Here is a 27,058-nt window from a genome sequence, read left to right on the forward strand (position 1 = left end):
TGAAACTTAGCAATATGCTCATTGAGTCTAGCACTGCACTGCTGGTGATTTGTGAGATATAATTTCCCTCTACAAAAGTCATGCTAATTCTTCTCCAATATTTCATATGTATTGACGTGCTAGCTGAGCCTACTCTTTAATAATCCTATATATTAAGTGGGCTCCAAGCTAACCAAATTACAAGTAACTTTATTTTTAATTATTTTTTTCCATGTCTGTGATGCATAATGCTATCAAAGTTTAACACTGTTGGACAATTCCTTGTGCAACAATGTGACTCTCTTGTGGACATTTGTAGCGTCTCTGTGCCAAAAGTAGCATGAAACAAAGGATTGCTTTTCCCCTCACATTCTTATTAAGGAATAAGACTCTAGCTCTAAGAATGCACTCACAGGAGCTTTAAAAATAAGCATATCCATGCACAACTGTGGTCAAAAGCACTACAAAGGAAGAAAGTTAATGCAGAGCTCCAGCATAATTCTTAATTCCTCACATTCAAACGAAAGCCTTGAAATGTGTACACAAACTCATGGACAGAACACACAGGGCAGGGATTTACTGCAGTTACACAACCTAACTCTTCCAATGGACAGGCCAGCCCATTTTCAAATACCTCTCTGCTGTACAAATGCTTCCTGGTGATGAAGAAGGCGTGAATGACTCTAAACAGTGCTGCACATGAGCGACCCACCACGTTGTGTCAGACCCAATGGCCTATCCAGCCCAGTGTGCTTTCTCCAGCTGTGGCTGTAAGGCAATGCCCAGGGAAAATCAGAATAAGGCTGCCACTTCTGATAGTCTTGGGCTGAGGGCACCATGACCCCATCCTGCTGCTATTTCTCCATGTATCTGTCCTGCCAGTATTTACCCAGGCTCCCCTTGAACTCCTGAACTTCTCACAACCACAGAAGGAGCATCACGTTCAGCGCAGGGGTCCAGCGTGCTACTGCAAATACTGAACACCATGTAGGAGGAGGAAAACGCAGTGGTACGAAGCCAGGCCAGAGTTTTAAGACTGTTAATTAGGGCTTTGGAATAGAGAGTCTAGGTCAACCGAGCCTAGGCACCTATTCTGACAGATGTGTTTTTATCCCACAGTGACACTAAACAAAGAATTAAAAAGCTCAAAAAATGAAGTTCTGACCACAAAGTTAGCATTCTGGGTTATTACTTTTGGAAATTACTGCAGGTCCAGACAAATTCATTCCCTACGTCCACAACTGCTTGAATGAAGCATAATGAATTAAAACATTTAGAAATCAGGCCCCATGCTCACTGCTTAGCTGCAAAACCCACTATGGCAAAGTGATGGGTTGGGTACAGCTGCAGGAGACTGCAAGGGACTGTGGGCTTTCGCCATGTGCTTACATGAACACCTGAGATGCGACATGCTAGGTGAAGATGACTGAAGGCCAGGAACATGAGGTTGCTTCTTATGACAAATCAGGCTTTACCAGTTCAAACAACAGCAAAAAAAGAAACACTGCATCCATTTTTTCCTTGCTCCCACTGGGTCTGTATGATTACAATGTGAGCTTGGGACAATGTTTTGTGTTTATGCTGCAACCATCAACAAAGCTGGCCTGCAACACTAATATCCCACAGTATACTGCAGCACACAGTTCTGAACATTATCCCAGGTTACCCCAGGTTATCACAGTGCCCTATGCCCAAGGAACAGTTTCAATCCGCCTCTTGCCTTCCCAGCACACCGTGCCCAGGATGCATTTGTAACCAATCCATTGAGCACGAACCTCTACAGATTGCTCACACATCTAGAGGGGAGCACGGCTGTGGTTTCAGCCATTCCATCATTTCTTATGCCCACACAAACGTGCAAATGTCCCACTGCAATTGCTTGATGGCTACTGGTTACATATCTCCCTATCGTCTCGCCACCAACAAGGTTGGTGACCTCAAGAAGTGAAGGTCTTATGCTTTCAGACACAACATTGTCATTGATCCCCCTTATGTTGAAATAGTGAGAAATGGGAAGGGTTTGTTTTATTTCGGGTTTTTTTTATAATTTTTTGCTTCTTAATTAGGCAGTTGAACGAAAACAAATATTGAAATGTATCTACCAATCCACTTGATCTTCTTTTCAATTGGCAGATTAAAAAAGTTGCAAATCAGTATTGTTTCTGAAGCAAAGCACGAAATAAAAATCTCAGTGCCTACTAGCTTGCAATAGAAATGGCATGCCCTGCTCAGGCTGAAAGGTCTTCAATTGCAGGGCGTTTCCTCAGAAAGCTCACCTCCTGCCTGTGCAACCGCATTTCTGGGTTTATTATTATTGTCTCTGCGTTTATTCACGCAAAGCCACTCCGAAACCCCGGTGAGCACACGCGGCCCGAGACCGAATAACCCTCCCAAAAAAGAAATTTGCCCCAAAAGCCGAAGGTTTCACTCTCAGTAACCATTCGTACTCCTCCAACCGCCCGGCGCATCTCCTCCGTCCCGCTCCGGCCAGGCGCGCGCTATGGCGGCTGCGGGGTGACACCGCTCCGACGGGACGGACCCTGCGCGGACCCTTGGGACAGCGGGCGGGCGACCGCGGCGGGGCGGGAGGGGTCCGCGCCCGGGAGCTGGGGGCCGGGGCAGGCGGGGCGCGGGCTGAGGGGCGCAGAACCGGCGCGGCGGGGCGGGACAACGACGGGAGGGAAGCGAAGGGGAGGACCATTGCCTCGCCACGAAGGTGGGCGGGCAGGGCAGGACGGGGCAGGGTAAAGCGAGGCGGGGCGGGCGGGGTGTCCCAGCGCCGTGCCCGGGACAGGCATTACCCAAAAGGCGGGGTAAAAAAAAAAAGAAGAAAGTAATTAAAGTCGCCGCCGCTGCTGCGCGCGGTCCCACCCTCCCCACCGGCCGGCTCCTCTGGCAGACGGGAGGGGACAGAGGGAGACGGCCCGCTGCAGGGACACGCCGCCTGTGCAGGCACCGCGCACTCGCTCGCCCGCGCGCCCGCCGTGGCAGCAGCAACGGCGGCTGCTGTCCCCTTTCCCCGAGCACCATGGCCCCCGGAGCCCCCCGCCTCGTCCTCGGCCTTTTGGTGAGTGAGAGATGGGAGGAAAGAAGGGGATGAGTGGGGGGGATCGGGGGGAGCGGAGCGGGGGTTGCGCGGCCGCGCAGCCTGGTAACGCACCTGTGCTGTGCGGCGGCGCTTTTCCTCCGCGCTGTTACTTTGTTTCACCGCGAAACCATCTCGGGGTTGATCTGTGGCTCTTTATCGCCAATAAGATTTCCCCTCGGAGGGGTCCTTGCTGGGGGCGCGCTCCGATGCAGCGTCCCGCGTAGGGGAGCGCGGTTGCTGCGCGGCCACGGGGCGCATCTCGGGGTGCCACAGCCGGCTTGTCGGGGGAGTCTTCGGCGGAGAAAGCCAGTTAGCTGTTCAGTTAGCTTTCGGACTGGTGGTAGAGTGGCTTTTGGTTGAGGTTTTTGCCGTGAGGTTACGCGGTGGACAGACGGTCTGGTTGCTAATGATACTTCTGGTCGTTCGTAGGAAAAAAATGAAACCACAGTTAATTTTATTTAAATCTCTCCCTTCTGCCCCCCCCCACGACGGCTGTCCCGTTCTGTGGGAAGGGTTGTGCGTGTGGTGCGGAGCGCGTTAAGCTGCTCTGGAAGAGTTTGGCTATGCGTTGAACAATTTCAGCCATTTCTTTTATCTTCAATTTATTGTATTTGTAGATAATTATCAGCTGCAGAAAGGCCATTGTCGGCAGAGCGGGGGAGATGGCTCTCTTTTTTTTTTTTTTTTTTTTCTTTTTAATGAATGAAAGTGATTTGTCTTTTGTTTCTTACTCACTTTCTTTCCCATTATCATTGCATTAACACAAAAGAACGTTTCTGATCGTTTGAGCCCGAAAGAAAAATACTCGGTAGTCTTGAAGCACTGAATTTATTATTTTTATATTAGTTATATATGTCCATTTTAATATGTTACTATCCCAGACACTATGGGTGCCTGCCTTTGCTAGGCTAGTAATAATGAAATGCAAGAGAGTTTACTCATACATTTAATAATAAAAAAAAAAAGGTAAAAGAAATTCATCTATTGAGTAAAAAACCCAAAAATTCCTTAAGTGTCTTCTTTGTGTAAAATGAAAGGACAGCACGGCTTATTTTTATCTGGTGTTTCCTTGTATCTTGGTATTCACAAATAGCTACCATTTACATTTGATTAACTCCTCAATAGTTCTTCGTGCTGACACCAGACTAACTTGGCATTACTCTTTCAAAATCAGATGTCACTGATTCTTAAAATATCTTAGAACAATGTATTAAGATGGTGTGATTGTAATAACTTAAAAATCAATACAACGTCTATCAGGAGAGAGTGTTTTAGTAAGTATCTGTCAATAAGGAAAGCCCCCACTAATACATAAGCTGGAATGTTTAAATTGTTTTATGTATAAGTATTTTTTATCTGTTTGTATATATGTATGTGTAAGGAACAGTATAAAAAAGCTTTTATGATGGAGACACCACATTTAAACTGCTTTAATGCAGTGATTAAATTCCACATTTCACTTTTATTTTTTAGCCGATCATAGCTTTTCTGAAGGTTCCTAATGTCTTAAAGATCTTAAAAGTATCTTTATTTAATTATTTTCTAAATAAGAATCAGGAGTCATTTTCAGAATTTCTATTAGCTATTTACTTTTGTGTACCTTTAATCCTAAAGGTATGTGCAAAATAAAAATTACTTTCCTTTTTGCTAGACTTTCATCCTGAAGGAATAAATATACTTAAAAGGGTGAATACATTTATTTACATTTCTCTATTTCTTGTGTAATTGGCTGTGTGATTTTTGGATTACAGTTTTAAAGATCTGGCTAGAAATTAGGCAAGATATATATATACACACATTATATATATAATCTGAGGTTAGGACTACATTGCTCTGTGCTGAGGAAAGTCTTTGTACCTCCATATGATTCTTTTTATAAAAAGGTCTGTTATCTACTCTTCATTTGAATTTTGAGGAGGACCCCATTTTGTAAGTGGTTATATGGGAGTGGACTGATGTGATACACAGCATTTTATTTATGTCATATCTAATTGCTGAAGCTAGAATTAATTAGTTTGTTGAGAATGTACTTTGAAGATGCATAGTGATATGTAAGTGCAAATGTCGTCATGTGGTTTTAATAAGATACTTGTCCCTTTAATGTTAAGCATCACCACAGTTCTACTGAACTGAGTCTTAATGGATTGATTTTTAATACTTAGAGACCTTGGATCTAAATTGGCCAAGAATGCTCTTGGAGGGAACACACAGCCAAGCCGTATTTTATCTTTTCACTACTAAAGTAATTGTGTAGTTGAAATCTAGTCAGAGGGAACTCTTGTTAATGTCAGTGCTGCTGTAATTTTTAGAAGAAAGAGCACAAGCCATGGACAGATCCAGGACCAGTAGTCAGATCTTGTTTCCAGTTTGAAACCTTACATGCTATGCTGCATAGTACCTGAATTTTTAGCTTGAGTGCTTTCTGTGCTATTTCACTGGCTTGTCTTAAAAAACAGATGAATCAAAGGCAGTGTCTGTAGTTGTTATTCAAAATACCGTGTAATTATTTTTTGTTTTCATGATTTCTTAACTTGTTTTCTAGGTACTGAGTTTGTGCTGTGAAGCTTGCAAGAAAGTGATTTTTCATGTTCCTTCTGAGCTAGAAGCTGAGACATTAGTTGGCAGAGGTGAGAAACTGCGAGATCCTATCAATACAACATGGCACCTTTGCTGGGGATGCTGTTAACAGTCAAGGAGACCTTTTTTTTTTTTTTGAATGGATTGAATGGATGACTGGACAGCCAGTTAAACAGCTGAATCAGCCTTTTTATAAGGGATACTCCCTATGTTTGTTACGGATTTGAATGCCGGCTCCATACATCCATTTGACTTTTGCATAAACAGCTATTGTCATGTTACAGTGTTTATTTTAAAACAAGAATGAGAGAGTCTAATGTTTTCAAAATTTTGAGTCTAGGGCTTAATATTTAAATAAGTGGCTTGATATTCCAAAGTGCACCCATAACCCACAGAGTCATATGAAGAAGGCAGTAAGCCATTTGGATAATGGAAAAATAAAAAAACACGACAAAATTCACACAACCAAACACCCAGAAGCTGCTGCTGTGTGAAACACACGTGACTGACTGCTTAGTGGTGCTGGGACATTCAGGGCATGCAAGGGGACACGTTGCAAAGGTGTTCTACGTGCACATTCAGTTGGGAGAGTGCTCCTGTCTGACTGGATGGTCTGTTTTGGATTTATGGCAGTGTGCAATTGACTGGGAGGAATAGAAGAGACCAGAAAAAACATAGCACTCCTCTTTGGTTTTTAGGTTGTTGGTTTGTTTGTTTGGGTTTTTTTTTGTTTGTTTGTTGTTTTTTTTTTTTAGCCAAGACCAGTCTATGAAAGGCAGCTTTTACAGGTGTGGCATAAGAACTGCTACAGGGCTGAGGATTCAGAGGTCTCCTGTGTAAATCCTAAAACAACAAAGGAATGTGCACCAAATCTGTGATCTTAATCCACATTCCTACAGAAGGGACAAGTAAAGTGGATCAGTAGTTCATCATATACAAATGCTCAGAAAATCTAGCTTTAAAAATGAAGGTTCACTTCCCTTACTGGTATTTTTTTAAATGAAAGCTTGCTACAGCTGTTTAAGTAATTAGCAAGTTCTCAGAGACTTTAGCATTTCTCTGTGTAAATAAACTTCATTTATATAAAACCAAAACTTCATGTTATTATAGTGCTATGGAAGAAATTGCATGTAATTCAATGCATAAGAATAGCATTGAACTTACTGTTTTGGCTTTCTTTTTAAACAAAAATTCAACAAAACTTTATAGCTTGAAAGATATTACTTAAACATTTATTGAGAAAGCATAATGTATTTTGCATTGATACAAGGACCATACCTTGAGAATGAGTCAGGATTTTCTTGCTTATTGTAAGGTATTTTAATATTTCTGAATTACGTAATACAAGAGGCTGTAAAGAAAAAAGATCCCACAAAGCTATGGCTAACTGAGCATAATGTTGACTCACATAACAGTCAGAAACAAAATCTCCAGTCTAGTATTTTTTGAAATGCAGTGCTGTAATATGCAGCAATGTGAGACACCTTCCAGTGAGGCAGTGGTATTCTCTGCAATACTAAATTTTCATTCACAAAGGAAAGGAACCACTATTACAGTACTATAGAAAGTCTAGAAAACATTTAATTTAGTAGTTAAAAGACAGACTTCAGAAGGAAGAAAGGAGGAAATTGTGTAATATTTAAAATTATGCTTCCGATCTGTTTTTGCATTCTTGAAAGAGATGAAATTTAGTTTATTGAAAATATCAACTACATATATGGGGCGAAATTCTGAATCTACATTTTGCAGTCATCTTTCATGAAGCACGGTACCACCCACTGTCATATCATTGAAGGAGTGTTGAAAAGTTTTGATTTTGAGAACATGACACTGACACCTCCTGTACTCTGCAGGGGTCATTTGTCTACCATTTAGGTCTCTGGCCTTCATCTTTTTCAGGATGCCAAATCATTATTGCTTGGTGCTGTGGTCCTACTACAGTTTATTATAAGTATCCTGATTTTGCTTGTTCTCCAGCTGTAGTGCTGAATTACTCGCTAATAAACCAAGTTTATTGAAGTGCATTAAAGTTTTTTTTAGCCACAAGTGATAGCAAATGCAGTAAAAAAATACCTGAGAAGTATATTGAACTTACCTGGTACTTCCTGTAAACTGCATGGGATTCTATCATGTACATACTGAAAAATTGCCAATTGTTTGTTCTAGAGTTAGTCTTTATCTCTCCCATCTGTCTGCTTCATAATTTAAAAGCCTTTGTCCTCCCAAGACTATTAAATCACATAGTACCAGTCAGTGTTTTCTTCTTGAAGGCAAAAATGCTAGGACATAATATCACCATTGGGCACTTGCATTAATTAATCATCTTCACTGATTTTGTGGGGCAAATGTAATAGCTACTGATCTAATAATGAGTATGTCTCAAACATTTTTTGCGTTTAAACATATTAGTTCATCTCTGATGCTTCAATAGATGCATTCACCAATGTAATAGCGTCTTGTTGAAAGATACCATGAAGCACCCATATCCTTTAGGAAACACTTATGAACACAAGAGTGGAAATTAATGTAAACTTGGTCAAATCTGAGTGCATAAATGAGTTCTAGAATCTATATTTGGGATGCTTAAATGCTGAATGATCAGATTTTTGAGGATTCCATATGTCAGTAAATATAATTTTTACTTAGGGATTTCTTTTTTGTTTTGCAAGAGATGTTATTGTCTCCCTGGTTGAGTTATTGTCTGAATATATATTTTTTTTACAGTTGATTTGAAAGGATGCCTTCAGTCTGCAAAGTTTATCAGTTCCAGTGATGGGAACTTCAAAATTCTAGAGGATGGTTCTGTGTACACAACAACTGTTGTTTCTTTGTCTGCTGAGAAAAAGACTTTTACCATATTGCTTAAAGATATTCAAGAACAAGTAGAAAAGAAAATACATGTTAGCTTGGTGGAAGAAGAAAAGAAGGTGAGCTTCTAGTTTCAAGATACTTATTTGAAATACTGTATCATAGAGTACAGCTTCATGCTGGGTAATTGTATTTGAATTTTGGAAATCAAGTAATTAGGCAAAGCACTATGGTTTAGAGTGTATTTTTATTTAGCAGTTATTGATTACTGTGGTGTTTAAATTGACACAGACTTCCTTTCTGAAATGGAAGATGCTAGCGAGGAACTTAATCGGGAATGTCAAGAATCTTAAAAGCCATGTTTGAGGAATTAAAGCAGATTTTATTCATGCAAAGTATTACAATGAATGAAAAAATCTTGGAATACTATCACAGGTATAATCAGAAATTAAGACTTTGGAAAAAAAATGTTCAGTAGGAAAACTGAAATGGAGGATAAAAAATGAAAATTCAGAACAGTAGCTAAGCAAAATACACAGAGTTAAGAATATATGGATGTATTCTTACCTGTCTTTCTATCTTCTAGGCCCAGACACAGAAGACCAGGCATGCTAGAGATACAGTTCTCAAGCGAACTAAAAGAAGGTGGGGCCCTATTCCATCCGTTATGATAGAGAACTCACTGGGACCTTTTCCACTACAAATACAGCAGGTATATTTTATAGAAATCCTAATTTTATGACACAAGCTAGTATTGTATGTGACTTTTATGGTAAAAGAAGAACAAAACTGAACTCTCTTGTATTCCCTACTGATGCCGTTCCTGCTATTATTCCTCTGTCTTGTTCTGTCCTGTTCATTGTGTATCTTGTGATCTTGTAGCTGACGCAACTTGTGATCACAATTGGGGTGAACTGGAAGTGTGTAAAAATTGTGAAAGGAGAGAGGCATACCATCAGAAGAGAGCTCATTGGCCTGGAAATCAATAAAGTGTGTAATTAAAAAAACCCCAACAGTCCCTCAGAAAACATTGCCTAGAAAAAGGTTTTGTAAATACAGGGTGGAGGAAATCTTACTTGCATGTTTACATCCTTTCTGGAGCTCAAGGTGTATACCTGTAGCATTGAAGACTGACTATAGCCTATATTATTAGGAAAAGTACTTACTGTAGTGAAACAAGTAGGCGTGAAAGAGAAATGCAAGAACTAAAGTTATCATAGATCCATCTAGCCGTCACTAGATTACAGAGTGGCTAGTAGCAGATATGTAGAGACAAGTGTAATAACAGAGTCTGTGCAGAGCAATTATTCTTCTGCTAATTTTACCTTCTTAACTTCTGGCATTCAGTAGGTAAGGAAAGTATCTGGGGAGAAGAGTGTTTTTAAATAGATAACTGCTAATGTTACCTCCTCGATGCTTGTAATGAGATGCAGAGAAGCTATCTGAATTGGTGTATCTCTGGACTATAGGTGATCTCCTTCCTTCCTCTCTCCTTCTTTTATTTCCTCCCTTCCTACTTTCCTTTGCTTTTTCTTCTCTTGTTGCGAACCACATTCTCAATGAGTGCACTAAACCCAAAATCTCTTGAACAGGGACAGAAACAATAAGCAATCTATAGCTGACTGTGCCTTGTTTGTGCAGTATTCCAGCGAGAATAGATTTCAAAATGCATTTTTTATGCACACTGACATTTCTTTAATTGTTTGATAGTCATAAACATTTCTGAGTATGAATTAACTACCCCTTCTCATGTACACACATTAAAAAGAAAGCAGTTACATGGCAAGCTGTTCTCCTGTTCTGTGAAGTTTAAGTTTGTAAAGAAGTAGAAGTTTGTTTTTAACAAGTTTTGGTTTTATTCTTTTGAAGAGTTCCTGCTTATGCTAAATATGGTTATGAGAAAGGGGAAAAAATGTATTAGAATGATGCCACTGTTTTCCTTGGGATTAAAAATGCATTCTTTATAGGTCCAATCAGACACGGCTCAGAACTACACTATTTACTATTCTGCAAGTGGACCAGGAATTGATCAAGATCCAAAGGGTTTGTTTTACATAGAAAGAGAAACTGGAAATATCTTTGCTACCCGTGCAGTAGACCGTGAACAATATCCAAGCTTTCAGGTACAGGCCTAAACTGTGTAAATATAATTAAATCTTTTTTGCTGTCATGCATGTATTTGAAGGCTGGGTGTCAGGGGAAACTGGGAGCAGACAAGATCTGCTCTGAGTAATATCTTTGATGTTGTAGAGATGAAATCGGTGACAAATAAAGAAATATCTGGTCATCTACATCTACAGAGTAGTTTTGCTTTTCACTACTTAGACTAATTACAGCATAAATGAGCTATTTATGCTATAAATTACAATATAAGTCAGCTATTGGATTTGCATCACTTTTGAGAAGAGTTTGAAATTATCCCAGAGTTTTTCAGGGAAGGTTGGAAAGGTGGCATAAAAACAAAATAATGAGAAACTACAGACGGCTGTAGTTTTTTGACCCTCTCTTTCTCAAGCTGTTTTGGTGTTTTGTTAGCAAGGTACAATGCTCTCTCTGCTGGCTGAGATGTGTAAGAAGGCAGTAGAAACAAACAGCTTCCAAATAGTTAGGTAACTTGCAGTACCTATTACTGTATTTTATTAGATTGTGTTGTAATGGACAAATAGTTTTGCTGTTGTTCTTGATTTTGTTCTAAATACAAATATTTACTTCAAAATTTTTGGTAAGGCTGAGATTGCCTCACAGGCACCTGGAAAAAATGTGTTCAAGCAACTTGTAAAAAAATGTTTGACAGAGTTAGGGCTGTGGAGAAAGTGATTCAAATACTTGCAGTGCGAGGAATGGAAAGGGAAAAGATTGGAAAGCACTTAAAGGGTTTATGTTGCTGTTGTTGTAAGGTTATCAGTCACTTCCCCTTTCATGTGGCTGAAGAGCCTGGGCTTGAGCAGGTTATGCTTTGCGTGCTCTGTTTCATTTTATTGACTACTCCTTTGAATTGAAAGTGTAATAATACTTCATGTTGCTTAAGCATGAAGTGAATTGCTGAATTTATGTCTTACAGATCATTTGCTTCGCAACCACTCCAGATGGTTATTCACCAGAGGTACCACTTGTGCATACGATCAGGATAGAGGATGATAACGATAATGCTCCATATTTTACACAGGACCTATTTGAGTTTTCTGTCCCTGAAAATTCCAAACCTGGTAAGAATTGTTCTAAATTGGTGAACACAGTTAACACTACTCAGCCCATTTACATACCAGTATGACTAAGTGTAATCGTGCCTTTTAATCACATTCAGTGGCATTTCCTAAGGAGTATTTCTTCACAGCAAAGACTAAATTTGCAAAGAGCAGCTCAAGATTTCTTAAGGATTAGAATTCCAAAATGCCATCTCAATCATATTGAAAAGTATTGTTTAAAATAGAAGTTTTTAAAAACTGAAATTATTCAGTGTTCCCAAAATGGTGTAGGAACTTCAGAATGTTTTTCTTTTCATTTTATCCAAGACACCTGTTTCCACAAAATGTTTTGATTGACAGAACAGCAGTTTTTAACATTTAGTTTCTTAAACAACGAAATTGGTGGTCTAAGTTATAAAAGGACTTTGATTAAGCTTATGGAGTTTTTCCGAGCTCGTGAACTAAGGTAAGACTTTTCCTGAGAGAGGACGGGAGGGGCAAAGTCTTGCATCTGCCCTACCTGTAAAAGGCAGGGATTTGCCTGTTACTGACTTCACATGTCTGTGTAACAGAGAACAAAAGAAGGGAGAAGGGGGGACCCCAGAGAATAAAGAATGCAAAAGCCATGGTTTTGCATTCCTTGCTCATCTCTTAGGCTACGGCTATAGCATGGGGAAAGTCTAATGTGCTTCGCAAAAAAGGAAGCAAAGTATCTTCCTCTTCACCCCAAAACACCAATTGCATTTCATTATCCAAGCTGTTCTGCTTATTACCATTACTGATAGAAAGTGGAGTTCCAAAACTGCTTGGGCTATAGGCATAAAGTACAGCAGCTCTCCCCACAAAGCAGGACTGAACATTTCACTCCATCCCCCCTGCAACTCCTTTTCAGCTGTGTTTGAGATGGTCAGTTAGAACGCACTGTCAAAAACACTAACTGAAGTCTAGAATTTTAGTATTTCTTTCTGATGGCTGCAATAATTTCAACTTTGTCTAAGACGGAAAGAAAAAAATAACTGTTACTGTATTTTAGTACTATTTACTGTGGTTTTAATATTATTTTCATTTAAAGCTAAATGACCAAATAGCTATTTTCATGTATCTAAAATATAAATACCTGTTCAAGTAGTTTTTGATTATTTAAAGATTTTTCTGGAACAAAAAATTGCTGTATTCTGTTCACAGGTGTCATTGTTGGAAAGGTGACTGCGGAGGACAGAGATGAGCCTTATACTCTGCATACTACGTTGAAATACCGCATTGTGTCACAAAATCCACCAGTAACTCCAGCATTTTCTTTACACAGTGACACAGGTGTCATTGCTGTATTATTACCGCAGCTGGACAGAGAGGTAATCTTTCCTGAAGCATGTTTAGCTGTCATCTAGTGCACACAGATAGCTTCTTAACTGAACTGCTGGCACAGAATCACCAGACAAATCATTATTATGACTTGTGTTTTCCTCTCTGAAGAGCTTCTGAAGCTTACCAGAAAGCTGTAATTTGTCCAAAGAGTTTCTGCATAGATGTACCATATTCTAGCTAATCTTGGCAGGGGACCTCCTACTGCTCTCCTATTTGACCTATGGATTTTTACTCTTTTTCTGTTCATGAATCCCATGAGCCACTGTTTCCTCCTAATCAAGCTCCATTTGAGGTGCTGCTTGCTTCTCTACAGGCAAGATGAACCAGCTTTTCTGGAAGTAATCAGTCATCCTATGCTCAACAGAAATATCTCCAATATCTAAAACCTAAACATTAATAGAACATTTCCTGAAATTAAAGTGCAAACCATTTATTCTTATCGGATAGCTTTCAAGTAAATAAGATACAGGGGTTTTTAGTTATTATTTGTGATTTTTTTAAGGGAGGGGGTAAAATGTGTTGTGAGATATCGTTTGTTCTAGAAAATCTGACAGGCGTGTGTAATTCAAAATAGTATTTCTAGCATAAGATAGTCATTCTAGAAAAAAATCACTGCTACAGGTGCATCTTTTCTGGGGATAGAGAGAGTCATATTCTGGCATACTTATGTTGATTCATGGCTGAAAGTCCGTGTTAGTAGAGTATTGCAGAATTGTGCAGTTGCAGGTACACTGCTCAACTTTTTTAGCAAGAGAAAAATGCAGTGACTCTGAGCGTCACTACTAAAGAAAATATCACAGCGGCTACTGAGGGAAGGAAAGATTGAGATATTAGTCCACTGCCCATCTTTTAAAGATAAATTTATGAAGTGGAACAGGAGGGGTGTGTTTCCTCCACCTGAGAATCCTAATGCTATTTCCAGGCACTGAATTTAGAGCAGAGTTAGGGAACTGGAGTAAAATATTTAGTTCTATTCTTGTGTGTAATTATGTGATTAAAAAATGAGTATGCCAAACTTCTTTACTCTTTTATTCCTCTTTTCAGCTGGTACCCAGTTACACTTTGTTAGTTGAAGTGAGAGATATGGCAGGCCAGCCTTTTGGTTTGTGTACTACAGGAACAGCTGTCATTAGAATTGAAGATATGAATGACAATGCACCATCCTTTAGACAAATGCAAGTAAGTCTCCTTAAACAAAACGTCTGTTAAAAGGCAAAAAAAAAAAGAAAAAAAAAAAAAAAAAGGTCGGTTTTTATCCCCTTTCTAGTTTCCTGAAGGGCCATCGCTCAATGAAGCCTAGTGCCCTGAGACAGTTAGTGCCAATATAGACATTTCAGAATGTCCTGTTCACTGTTATGCTGTTTGTTAGTTAGACCTATTGTTATGTTAGTTGCATTGATTCATTTGCCTTATGTCCTGAGAAAAGGCTGACATGACTCATTCATTCACTTCTGCTGCAATGCATAGTCTTAGAAATCATATAATTTAGCTGTTTTCAGGGAGGGGACAGATTCACGCCTAAGAATTGTCATGACCTTGTTACCATTTGATCAACTTTTGGCTACTTGTGTACTGCAAATGAGAAAGTTAGTGTCAATGAAGTAGATGAAAGGATTTTCACCACGATTTTATAGCTTTTCCAACTTTTTTTTTCTTCTACAGAAGTATTATTTAAACCACTTTTTGTTCACCGACAGCTGTAACTCATACTTAAGTCTTTGCTTATTGTGGCCATCTGTATGAGAGCATGTCTTAATAACTATATATACAGCTCAAATACCACAGGAGGTTTTGTAATATGAAATTCATAAAAAATAATTCATTACCCATGAGGAATACACATACCTTGCCCTTTCTATTTGCTGCTGTAGAATATCATCAGTAATGTTAATTCAGAATCACCCTTATTCTATACAAGCTCAAGAAGCACAGATAACATAGCTCTTTCAAAAAATAAAAAAATAAGAATCCTTTCATCCTTTGCCATCCAAGTAGAGATGTATTTCACTCCTCTTGGCTTTTCTTCAAGTTCTTGTGGTTTGTTTATATATATGGGTTGGTTTTTTTTTAATTTATCCCCATGTCTTTTCTAATGCTCAGCTTGATGATGTAGGCAAATTAGCATGTAGAGTTGAAGTAACTGAGGGGAACTGTGCTAATTTGCCTTTCCTGGAAGGAGAATTCCAGTCTTGGTTATATTAGTGATAGTGTATGCAGGAGCTGAGATTTCAGCTGTGCTAGCAGGAAATGTTTACTGGTTTACTTAGGGTGTAAGGGAGAAGTGGGGGAATTATGCTAATGCATGAAAACAAAGTAAATCATTACAGCAGCTTGGTAAATTGACCGCTTGGATTTAAGTAGTCTTAGTCTTATCTAAATATAGTGTTCTTCAGTCCTGCATCATGGAATGGTATTCTTCAATTTAAATTGATTTTTTTTTTTTCTTTTTTTTCCCTGGATACTCCAAGTATGAAACACGAGTGGAGGAAAACAGAGTGAATGTAGAAATACTGAGACTCTCTGTTGTTGATCTTGATGAACCTGGTTCACCTGGCTCAGGAGCAGTGTATGAAATTATAAAAGGAAATGATGATCGGTCCTTTGAAATTACAACAGACAAAAACACAAATGAAGGAATACTGTGTGTTGTTAAGGTACATAGAAATGGAACTGCTAGAGGAAAATTTGTATGTCTTCAGGTGTTGCTTTTAAAACCAATAATCTAGAACTCATTCAAAGAATATCAGTAACTATCAGGCAAATCATGCTTTCTTCCTGATCTGAACTCTCTTCTAGTGCAGATTGCATAATGCACTGCAACTGGGCTCATGTGTGGTGCATAAGCTGCAAAGCTCATCATCCAGACTACTCCTCAGTTTTGCACATAATTCAAGGAATTTCCTTTGGTTTGTCATTCCAGAATAGCTTGGTGCTTTTGCCTGGTTCCACAGTTGGAGTTGTTTAGACTTAGGGATGTAAATGAGGAATGCTTCATAGTTGGGTTTTTAACAGAAATGGGAGTGTTGCAAAGGAGGGAAAGGATGAACACCTCCTCCAGCCTTGTCCTCTCTGGGAGTTGATTGAACTTACTAATTCAGGGTAAACCTCTCCAGGTTTTATTTTGCAGGGCAGTGACTTCAGGTTTGCTTTTCTAGGATGTGAGGGAGTCCGTGTACATATAAGACTACGTGTTAGTTTAGTTACTTGTTATACCTAGTACTTTACAGATGTGTCCTTTTATCAGGACATTCTTTATCAGATTGTCTTTTATCATCATGCTTCATCATCCTATTTTTCATTATCTGTTAAAACTGCAATGGCAAGTAATTTCTAAGGATCAGGGAAGGATCAGAGAAGATTAATATTAAATTTTGAAAATGTAAATTGTAAGGGTAGAGATGCTAGTTAAGTTTGGGGTTTTTTTATTTATTTTTGTTTTTTGTTTCTGGCAATTATTAGGACCTTTTATAAAGGTATGTCCTTGGTTTACAAACCAAGTTGAAATTTCTTACATTTAAAGTAATGCTGTAGTAGACTAAAGAGTATTATGATTTTAGGATATAAATAGCTCTATTAAAGGCATACTATGACATTGGAGAAGTTATCTGAAGAATAAATGGAAGATACTGATCAGCGCTGCAACTTCATATGGTTCAGATGGTTCAGATGTATTTGCAATGGGTGAAGTCTTACTAGGAAATAAATGTAGGTGCTAGCAAGAAGCATGATTGACCTGTGCTGGAAAGGAAATATACATAACCTAAAAAAAATGGCCAACTAGATATGGGATGAGAAAATCCTCTACCACATGTAATTTTATCTTGGTCTATTAGTAAGTGACTATCAGAATATTGACCTAAAATTTTACAGTGGTGCTGCTTACCTTATTAGGGGTAGTTCCTCAGTTTTCTTTGACTAACTTAGAACTTGACTTTTTTTTAATCCATGCCGCTCTTTGATATGTTGCCAAGCTGGATGAAGGGACAGCTGACTTCTTTTGTAAATAAATGTGGTACAGTTTTGTCTATTTAATAATTGGGCAGTGAAAACAAGATTGAAGTTTTGTATTGGTTTGAAAGGAGAAAAACCAACACCCACCTCTTATTACAGGGACTGGACTATGAAAGTGCCAAGCAAAGGATCCTTGTGATTGCAGTTAACAATGAGCCACCCACATGCTGGCACCACATTCACAACAACTTTCTCAGAGCACCAGCTCTGTTACAGTGCATGTCCTGGATGTGGATGAGGGGCCAGTGTTTTAAACCCTGTCTGTTACGCATAGTATGTTAAAGAATGTGAGGACATTGGAACAATTATTGGGAGATATGTGCAGAAGATCCAGAAACTGGAAATAGTGAAGGCATAAGGTATGAAAAAATGTTACTTACTAGTTTATTTGGAGACAGCATGGTGGGATACAGGAAGGAGAAATAGTTGTTGACTGCGTGGCTGTGGTGTGTGCATGTGTGCACACACAAGTGTGTGTGAATACATGTATCTGTATGTGTGTTATGTATGTATATACATGTGTGTATATGTTTGGGATCTTTAACTAAGCAAATTATTCTTGACAGCTACCGGATAGCACCTGGCCAATGTAATTGATCACATAGATGAAAAATCGGGTGAAGTTCAGAACTGTTAAAGTCTGGGACCGAAGACTGTAGGAGAAATGAGACGAAGGTCAATGCAATATCACAGTCCTTGCAGTAGGGGAACAGAGTGAGTACTAAATGTTGTCGCGTATTCTTTGTGGTCTGTAACAGATACTTGTGTCGCAAATTTAGTGTGGAGGACAGCCTGTAGTTGTTTTCAGCCCAGAGGTCCACCATTAGTCCCTTGTCTTGTCTTTGAGAGTGTCTACCACAATCGCTTAGGGAACCTATACTACGCAGGGGAAAGCATTTTAAGAATCGCGCCGGCCACCTAAACTTCTGTATGTTTTCAAAAGTTATCTGCTCCCATTTGTAAAATCCTTCAGTTTAAGTTTAAATTGAGGGATTTTCCTGTGGAATTGCATTCCTTTTTATTTCCCAACTTCTTTTTTTAAGATGGGTGGTCATTTGGCAGCTTGTTGAAGTTGACAAACAGGAAAGTAGAGAGAGAACTTCTTGAAAAAGTTGTTGACCTTGCAACTTTTTCTGTTTCCTGCTCTGTTTGACTTCTTGGTGTCATGCATTTAGAAACCCTTAATTTAAGGACCTCTAAGAATAGCTGTATTCATTGCTGTGTGTTATTGTGCTCTTATCTCTAGTCATGTAATTCTGTAACTTAACACTATGTGTTGCTCAGTGATAAGCTCTCACAAATTACTCTGATCATAAAGGAAGGGTTAAAACTCAGATTCTCTTATAAAACAGGGTTTTTGTTCTGACTTTAATTGTGAGTGATCATCTATTTCTAATTAATTTGTGTATATGCATTTATTGTAGGAAAAGACATAGATTTTGGCCAATTTCACTTCCCAAATGCTAAATGTAGCAAATAGATTATCAAAGAAAAATGTTAGGTCACACTTTAAATTCTAAAATAAGTATCTTGTATTAAAAAGGAAAAATGAACTGCCTGTATAAATCCAGTGGCAGGATTTAGTTTGAGCCCTTATGTGCTTAAGCCACAGTAGGAGTAGAGAGCAGACCTTTGAAAGTTGCTTTACAGCTAAAAATTCTAACTCTAAAGCTTGCATATTAAAATTAAATGTAGATAATACGAATTTAAATTGTTTAGAACTTCTGTTGCATATAAAGTAAATGTCTGACTCGGAGGGAAGAGGACAGAAAGAAGCCCACTGTTTCTGAAAGTGTTTGTGTTCCAAGGGAAGTGAGGGTAGGGAAAGTGTAATCTATTTCCTCCTTCCAGAAGTGAAAAGGCTGGAGATCTTCATTTTCTGCTTTTGACTCTCAGTTTGGCTTAGCATCCTTTAGCCCTGATTTATGGGCTCTTTCTCCTCTCATCATCTTAGAACAGTGTCTGTGCCCACACAGATTTCAACAAAATACATTATATGCACATGCAGAATATGGAACTTTGGGAGTTGTTGATCCATTCTACAACCAGCCAAGCAAAGAGAAGCAGCCAAGAGTGATCTCTGGGAGCCCCCCTCTCTTTTTGGCTAAATCAGCAGCTGCTTTCCCCCTTACTTCTGAGCTTGGATATTAGAACTGATGACATTTCATTGTGAAAGTTTGGAGTAGAAATAAATATGTGAATGTTATAAGTAAGTGCTAAAAGTAATTATTTTTATCTCATAGATGGCAAAACAGGCACTGGGACAATTCAGGTTTTCATCGTGCCTGGGAACAAGAATTACCCACGAATCACGAAAACTGAGTATATCATGTGCAGAGACAGAAAACCGATCTGCCTTACTGCACAGGATGGTGATGAGTCTCCCTACAGCACACCCTTCGTATACCGCATAACTGACCGTAGTTTGGCTTCCATGTGGAAGATAACTCGGCACAATGGTGAGTTAAGACTTCCACCTCCTCACTTAGCTGTAGGTTGCCAGAGGAGGCTTTGCTACCTCTCCCTTGTGGGGACTGTAAGAATAGATTAGATGAATGTATGTTAGGAATTGGTGTACTCAGTGGGGCTAACAAGGTAGGCCTGATGATCTCCAGTGGTTCCTCAGTTTTATTTGCTGTACAGGAGGAGATCAAGACTATGCCAGAAATAAAGGGAAACAGCTAAAGTATTCTTTATTTTAACTGTCCTGGGCTTGAAACAGTTTGCAGAAGTTAAGAAGGTGGCACTGTTTGCATCACAAAAGGAAGGAGAAAGATAATATGTTCTGTCTCTTAAAGCATAAACAAGAATCCATCCCCAGCATCCTTGGGTCAGCAATCAGCTGCTGTCTGAAATTATGATGTAAAAATATTAGGTGGGAGAATAAAAATGGATGTAATGGAGTGTATCTTCATAATTTATAAGGAATTTAAGAATGAAATAGCTAATACTCTAGAGAAAAATAGAACTTTTCTTAAGCTGCTATTTATGGTGGAGAACTGGAAAACTGCAGTTTTACCTAAAATTGATTAGACGCTAACTAAAAAAATCATGGCAGGTTTTTTTTCTTAGTAGTGCAGTCAGCCAGCACATTTTTAGTAAATCTGAGCTAGGTGAAAGAAAACATTACTGTCTCCCTTAATATATTTCTGTTAACTTTTATAATTTCAATAGAAGCTGTTAAATCATTTATTACCAAAGGAATTGCTGTTTCCTAAAATTTGCTTATATAAGAAGTTATAGCTGATGGTGGTTTCTTGGTGGGTGCTAGGTGATGGCAACAAGAGCAGCACATACATTTGCTACTATGTTGTCATGAATTAGACTGAAAAGGATCTGATTCTTAAGCGTTCCATCAAACATCACTATGAAAGGCTAAAGACAGCAAAGATGTCTAAGAGATGTTTATATTAGGCAAATTGGAAAAAAATGTTTTAGGTGATAGATGTAGTTTCATATACCTCATCATAAAGTAACATTATATACATCAGTGCCTGTCTTGTACATATTTTTCACAAATAATTTATTTTGCTCTTTAAAACACATGGTCATTAATCATTGCTGCTAAGGAGGGCAGCAGACTAAATGGATTTTGCTTCCCAATGAATATAGCAATAGAGCTATAGAGTGGAAGAAGTATAAATTAAACTTACAATTATTCCACCTACACTACCAGAAGTCCTTTTAAAAAATGCCAGTTCAGTTGATGGTCTTTACTAGTAAGCCCAAATAGTTTCATTTACTATAATCAACTGAATCAAAGTTTCAAATCATATGATGTCAGAAAGCTGTGTAAGGTTTGCTTTTCCAATTCTAACATTTAGAAGGTGCTGAATGAACGAATACCTTCAAGTTGTAGTTTGTGTCAACACGTTTAAGCTAGCTTTAAACTAGCTAATGTGGATCTGGTAGCAGTGTAGCTGTAACCACAGGTAATATTGTGACTACATACGCATTTGTGACAACAGAATTTCAGGTATTGTTAACACTAGATCTGGTTTTGTCTGGGTTTGGTTTTTTTTTGTTTTGTTTTTTTTTTCAGATAATTCTGTGTATCTTTCACCAAAGGGTGATATTCCATTTGGAACATATGATATTCCTATAAGTGTGATTGATAATGGAGGAAAGGTAGGAGAGAACCACATAAAAGTCAACCTCTGTGACTGTGTTACTCCAACCGAATGCAATGGTGGCCAAAGCCGTGAACTTGCTGGTGGAAATGTTACTCTTGGTGTGTGGGCCATCCTTGCAATGATCTTGGGGTCGCTATTATTGCTGCGTAAGTACACTTGTTTTGGTTTTTTAACACTAAATGCAAAATACTTAATTTTAAAATTAGCTGAAGGCACCTGATTCAAACTTGATTCAAACATTTCTCTTTTTTATTTAGGCAGTTGTATAGCTGTCATCACTGACTTAATGTACCTGCTCTGTTTGTATCTGTATCACAGGCTTCTTGCTCTCATCTTGTCCTGTAGTTACTGTGTGTGGATTTTTGCTTATTCTTCTAAGTACATTTTATGTAAAATGTTCTGTGTGTTCATGCTAGCAAGGCCAAAAAAACTGCATTCAGAACTTGAACCAAAAAAGGATGGGATGTGTAGTGCTTATCAAATCTTGTCTTGAGGCAAGTATAGTGAAATTTGTGAGTTTAGTGTTGGTTTCGAGATGCACATTTCTGTTTCTAGGAATGCTGAAATCAATTTCCTAGACCTTTTTGTGACCTTTCTTGTGTCATGGATTAAAACATGGAGTATCTGAGACACTGGGTTTCACAAGGAATTTTACAAGAGCCAGTGTAATGTTGAAGGATAGGTTGGATACTTCTGCAGTGGACCAAATCCTTGAATACATATTGTGTTACTGGAGTTGCCCAAAGACTGAGAGATCCTTAGCAGGTTAATATTGCTGTTAACCAGTGAGGTGGTGATGATGACATGTAATAGCAAAGACAGTCCTTTTTTTTTTTTTTCCTGGTTTGTTTGTTTGTGATTTGGTTTGTTTGTTTTTGGTTGGTTTTTTGGGGTTTTTTTTCTTTCTTTCTTTTCCTTTTTTTCTATTAACCATCAACTTGTTTTGCCCCTGTTCAGTTCTCCCCCTGTTCTTCCTCACGTAGATGGGACCTACACACGTTTTGAGGGTTAGATACATCCACGTTTTATCCCAAGAGAGCAGGTACCCAAATTTGTGGTACAGCCCGGAGGAGGAACTTTCAGATGTGGGGATGCTCAGCAGGAGGACCTTGTGAAACGTCAGCTAGCTTTTGTCACTACCCCTTAACTGTCCTTCCCAAATAGACCCATTATTTTACGGTGGCTAGGTTTTACTCTGTGTGTCTTCTAGTCAGTACTGTCATGCATGTCTTCTTCCCATCTGTCTGCATGAGGAGGCAGCCTGCTGGAACCACTGATGCAGATCTCACTGACAGCTGCAGAAGCTAAATGAGCTTGAAAGTGGCTCTTGGCCAATTTCCACAGTTTGAGATCAGATTGCTCAGTGGGCAGTTAGGCAGAGCTGTTCTGTTCCTTGTGGACTTCTTTATTTTTAAGCTATCAACTTGAAAACAGAAGGAAAGAGAGTTCTCTGAATGAAATGTTTAATCCTTTGTTTAGGAGAGGTACTGGTTGCTTGTGAGTCTTTTATATAAAGTTATTTCTGGCTGAGTCTCCATGACAACACAAAGTAGTATTATAGGAGGAGTAAACTGAATACAAGGAATTAAATAAGATTGTTCTGTAACATAATGCTTGAAGTCCTCCAGGGTTCTACTGACCTTTTCTGTGAAGCAGGAGTTTCTGGTATTGGGACCTTTAGCTTAGGACTTTATCATAGTTCCTTATGATATAATTTCACATCTTCATATTCGTAAACGAAAAATAGATGAGGTACAACTTTGTTGTAGGCATAAGACATGATTTTTCACTTGGATTTGGTCTAAATTTATTACTGTGAAATTTCGCAGTCACAGTGTTTTCATAAAGGATGCTTGTATTTCTTTCAGGGAAAACCAAGATGTGTTTTAGAACAGTGGCTGTCGTGGTTTAAGACATAGTTCACCAGTGTAGTGAAAACTCCATGTACTGTTTGAAAAAATTTATATTTGTACAGTTTTGAGTATGGGCATTTTTGGAAAAGAAGTATTTTTTAACCTATACTTGACGCTTAGGCATTTTAAAAGGCTACTACTGGAAAATTCATTATCAGATAGAAGATACCATTATGAGGTAAATTTCATAGTATTTTCCTCACTTATTTCCTTTCCATAGTAATCCTGATCACAATTTGTGGCTGCTGTGGCTCTGGAGTAATGCACAGGCATGTGACTGATGATTGTGCCAATCACAATTTAATAATTTCAAATACAGAAGCTCCAGGAGAAGAAGTGATGGTAAGTTGTCTATTTACTTCCGTGTACAAATGTAGAATTAAGATATCCATAGCATTTCAGTTTGAGAACAGGACCACCTGCAAGTGATTTAGAAAAGGAAATAAGCAATACAAATAAGAATACACTCAGGGATCATTAGATGTGCTTTGCTATTTAACAAGAATTTGAAAATTCTTTCTTTAGACTGAGTTGGTAGTACCATGTGTATTTAAACATATCCTGTAGTTGTTAGCCTGGCTGCTTGTAATTCTTCTAGACTTTAACTGTTTAGTTGGAAATTTCAAGTGAACTTTTTAATCACTTCAGTCATTTTTAGCAATGAGATTAGGTGGAAATCTACTATTTTGCCTATGTCAAATGTGTGTCTACGGCAGAACATTACTGCAGGTGCAATTTCTGCCTTTCCCCTCAAAAATGACCCCAAATACAGTTGATTTTTGAGCCAGTGGAGGGGGGAAAAATAATTGAACAGTCCATGTTCATGAACTACGTTTGTGCTTTTGGCATCTAAATTTTTTTAAAGATTCAGTCTACCAATGAACATAGTCCAGCCCAGGACTGCATTCATATACAAGAACTTGGCTCTTTCCCTTCTCCTCTGTCTCCCACCTCCTGACTTTGCCCTCCCCAAGAAAAGATTAGTTTAAAAACCATTCAGTTTACTTCACCTTGAAAAAAATCCTAATGGTGACAAGTATCAAACTTCTTGTTGCCTATGAAGCATAATGTAGTACCATTATAAACTGATAATATAGTTTTAATTTGTGATCCCATACTAGTTTTTCCATATTTAACTCAATATGCGAACTTAATGGGTGAAGAAACAGAATGAAACTTATGCGTATGACTCTATATCTGGCTTAATGGGTTACAGGCTGTTGACTTTGAAAACCAATTATTTTTACATGTTAAGAAACTAGAAGATGGATTATAGTACAGCTTTCATTGGGATAAAGATTCAGTATTTGTATCTCATATAATATTTAAATGCCAGATTTCTTTTTTCCACTCTTGTGATAGTATCCTTTTCAAAGACCACTTGCTGATCCTTATGCACTAAGAACTAAGTACAGCTTTTTGTTCAAAAAAGGTAGAGACTTCCCAGTTCTCAGTCTTGACAGTTCCTGATTGCCATTTCATCTTTTGAATTAAAAAAGTAAAGGTATCCCCACTGCTGCATCTTTTTTTAGGATCACAATATAATTCCTCTACAGAATACATGTGATCAAGGAGGATATGGAATAAAAACAGGAGATCAACAAACATTTGAAATGACTAAAGGAAGAGGGCATACCTTGGAATCGGTTAAGGGAGGTGGACATCAGACTCTGGGGTCAGTTAAAGAAGGAGGAGGACAGACTATGATGGATACATGTAGATACTCCTACTCAGAATGGCATAATTTCACACATCCTCGTTTAGGTGAAGTAAGTATTCCCAAATGGTTTGGTGTTTTGTTTTGGTGGTGTTTTTTTTTTTTTTTTTGAGTGTAGGCTATGGTCAATAAATACATACATTTCAATGAAGACATGTATTTCTGCTAGAAGGGTGGCTTTCTGTTGTTGGTTTTGTTTCGGTTTTCCTCTCCTTTGCTCCCCTGTATCCTGTTTGGAATATTGTCCTTTCAAAAAGTCATCCTTTCCTTATTTTAGACATAAATATAATTAACTTTCTTTTCTTGGCTTAAACTATAGGCAGTATGCTATTTTTCATTTAGAAGACTTACTTTATTCAAGCTTTTGTGACTTTTTTTCTGACAATGTCTGTTTGCCTTTGTTCTCACTGCTGGCTTTGTACTAATTTAAACCTGATACTTACCTTAGCAATGTTGCAGGAATGAATGTACAGCATTAGAAATGTAGCTGCTCCATGTTTTGGAGATCAAAAACTCTCACTACTTGCCTAACTGCTTATGCGTAAATCAGTCTTTTAATTTCGAGTGGAGTTGCTTGACAGGTTATTTAAACAGGTTCTTCCTCTTTTATTGTTACATACATGATTAGTAGAAATTATTTCTTTATTAAATACTTATATTTTGTAGTCTTAATGATATAGACCAATCAATCATGTGCATTTTTTGTATGTAGGAATCCATTAGAGGACACACTCTGATTAAAAATTAATCAATGAAAGGTAAATCAAAAAGAAATTATTTTTATGCAATATGTTTAGGATAACAATTTAAGAAAATAATAAGATGTGTTCTCTTCCTATACAGAAGGTGCACCTATGCAGACAGGATGAAGAACAGAAGCACTCTGAAGATTATCTCCTTTCATATAACTATGAAGGAAAAGGATCCTTGGCTGGCTCTGTAGGCTGCTGCAGTGACCAGCATGAAGAAGAGGCACTTGACTTCTTAGATCAGCTGGAACCCAAGTTTAGGACATTAGCAGAAACATGTGTAAAAAGATAAATGTGCCTTTCACAGTGCTGAAAAAAACCCTGTAAATAAGTGGCTGTCGTACTTCTGTGATACTAGGTATTTTGGAATTGAGAGGGGGCAGAGGTTTATCAAAATTAGTATAGACTGGTGAGAGTGTAAACCAACTTACTTAACTTTAAATTTAACAAACAATTTTTTTTTTTTATCTCTGCTAGACAGACCTCCATCAAAAGGGATTCAAAATATTTTTCTTTGGACTATGTTGATATAATAATGCTAGTTTCTACTTAGATTCCATTTCCTATTGTTTGTGATTACTTTAAAATACAAAATTTGGTGTTGTCCTTTTAATTAATTTTTCAGCTTCAAGATTTTATTGTATTTGGCTTTGGAGAAGGAAAGCTTTTTAACTTGCTATTTCTTTGTTTTCTTTTAATTCTGTAGAAATAAAACAAAAAACGTTACTGGTGGATCTCAAATACCTTGTTAATTTTTTAATTTATACGAACTGAGATACAAAACACTTTTTCATTTTTCATTTAAAATACTGATGAATACATTAGAAAACTTTATATTTTGATTGAAAATTCAAATATATATATATTGTATATATGTAAAATAATATTCAAAAATATATTTTTCTCCTAATGGGTTACCACCCATCAAACTTGCTATCCTAAGGGATTTATGGCATCCCCACATAGGGTATCAGCATTGTATGCGAGTATATATTTTTCTTTTAAGGAAATAAAAGTTTAAAAAAAAATCAGGAAATAAAGGTAACTGTTGTACTTCAAATGAATGCAAGACAAATCTCATGTTTACTTGACATAAGATTGTACATCAGTTTCTTGAGATTTTTGACATCATAGGATCATTACAGAAATGATGAACATTGCCAAGAGTTTTGTCCAGTATTGCTACCTCTACCTTTTGTACTTGCCTTGTACGGACTTCATTAAATTGTTTCTTTCTGTAAGTAGAACTTGACAGAAGATAGAGCTCAAATGGCTTGAGCATACGTTGCATTAATAACGTGTTTTACAGATAGCTTTATTTGAGATGCAAAATTACACTGGGATAAACTGTGTTTTGAGTATATTATGCTGTGGTTGTAAGCAGGAGGTAAGCATTTACACAGATCTCTGGCAGAAATCATCTGAATCCCATTTGTTATTTTACTAGATTAAGCATACATATACATTATATATATATATATATATACACAAAAGCCTGAGGTAGCTTTGGCAGATGATAGTAGTGAGACCTGA

General features: G+C 38.0%; 1 protein-coding gene across 1 annotated transcript; it reads left to right on the plus strand.

Annotated features, from left to right (window-relative positions):
- The first annotated feature begins 3,007 nt into the window (after nt 1-3,007).
- On the plus strand, nt 3,008-26,258 carry LOC115609468 (desmocollin-2-like). Its single transcript, XM_030489764.1, is given in 22 exon segments — nt 3,008-3,046; nt 5,610-5,694; nt 8,369-8,571; nt 9,045-9,164; nt 10,420-10,575; nt 11,514-11,658; nt 12,823-12,989; nt 14,047-14,181; nt 15,471-15,656; nt 17,113-17,173; nt 17,176-17,261; nt 17,263-17,286; nt 17,288-17,330; nt 17,333-17,372; nt 17,580-17,606; nt 17,608-17,638; nt 17,640-17,727; nt 19,257-19,472; nt 21,056-21,292; nt 23,280-23,401; nt 24,592-24,828; nt 25,620-26,258. Coding segments are annotated over 22 exon segments (2,646 nt in total). The 3' UTR covers nt 25,818-26,258.
- Nucleotides 26,259-27,058: the final 800 nt, after the last annotated feature.

The sequence above is a fragment of the Strigops habroptila genome, chromosome 1 (assembly GCF_004027225.2).
Source record: "Strigops habroptila isolate Jane chromosome 1, bStrHab1.2.pri, whole genome shotgun sequence".
Lineage (NCBI taxonomy): Eukaryota > Metazoa > Chordata > Aves > Psittaciformes > Psittacidae > Strigops > Strigops habroptila.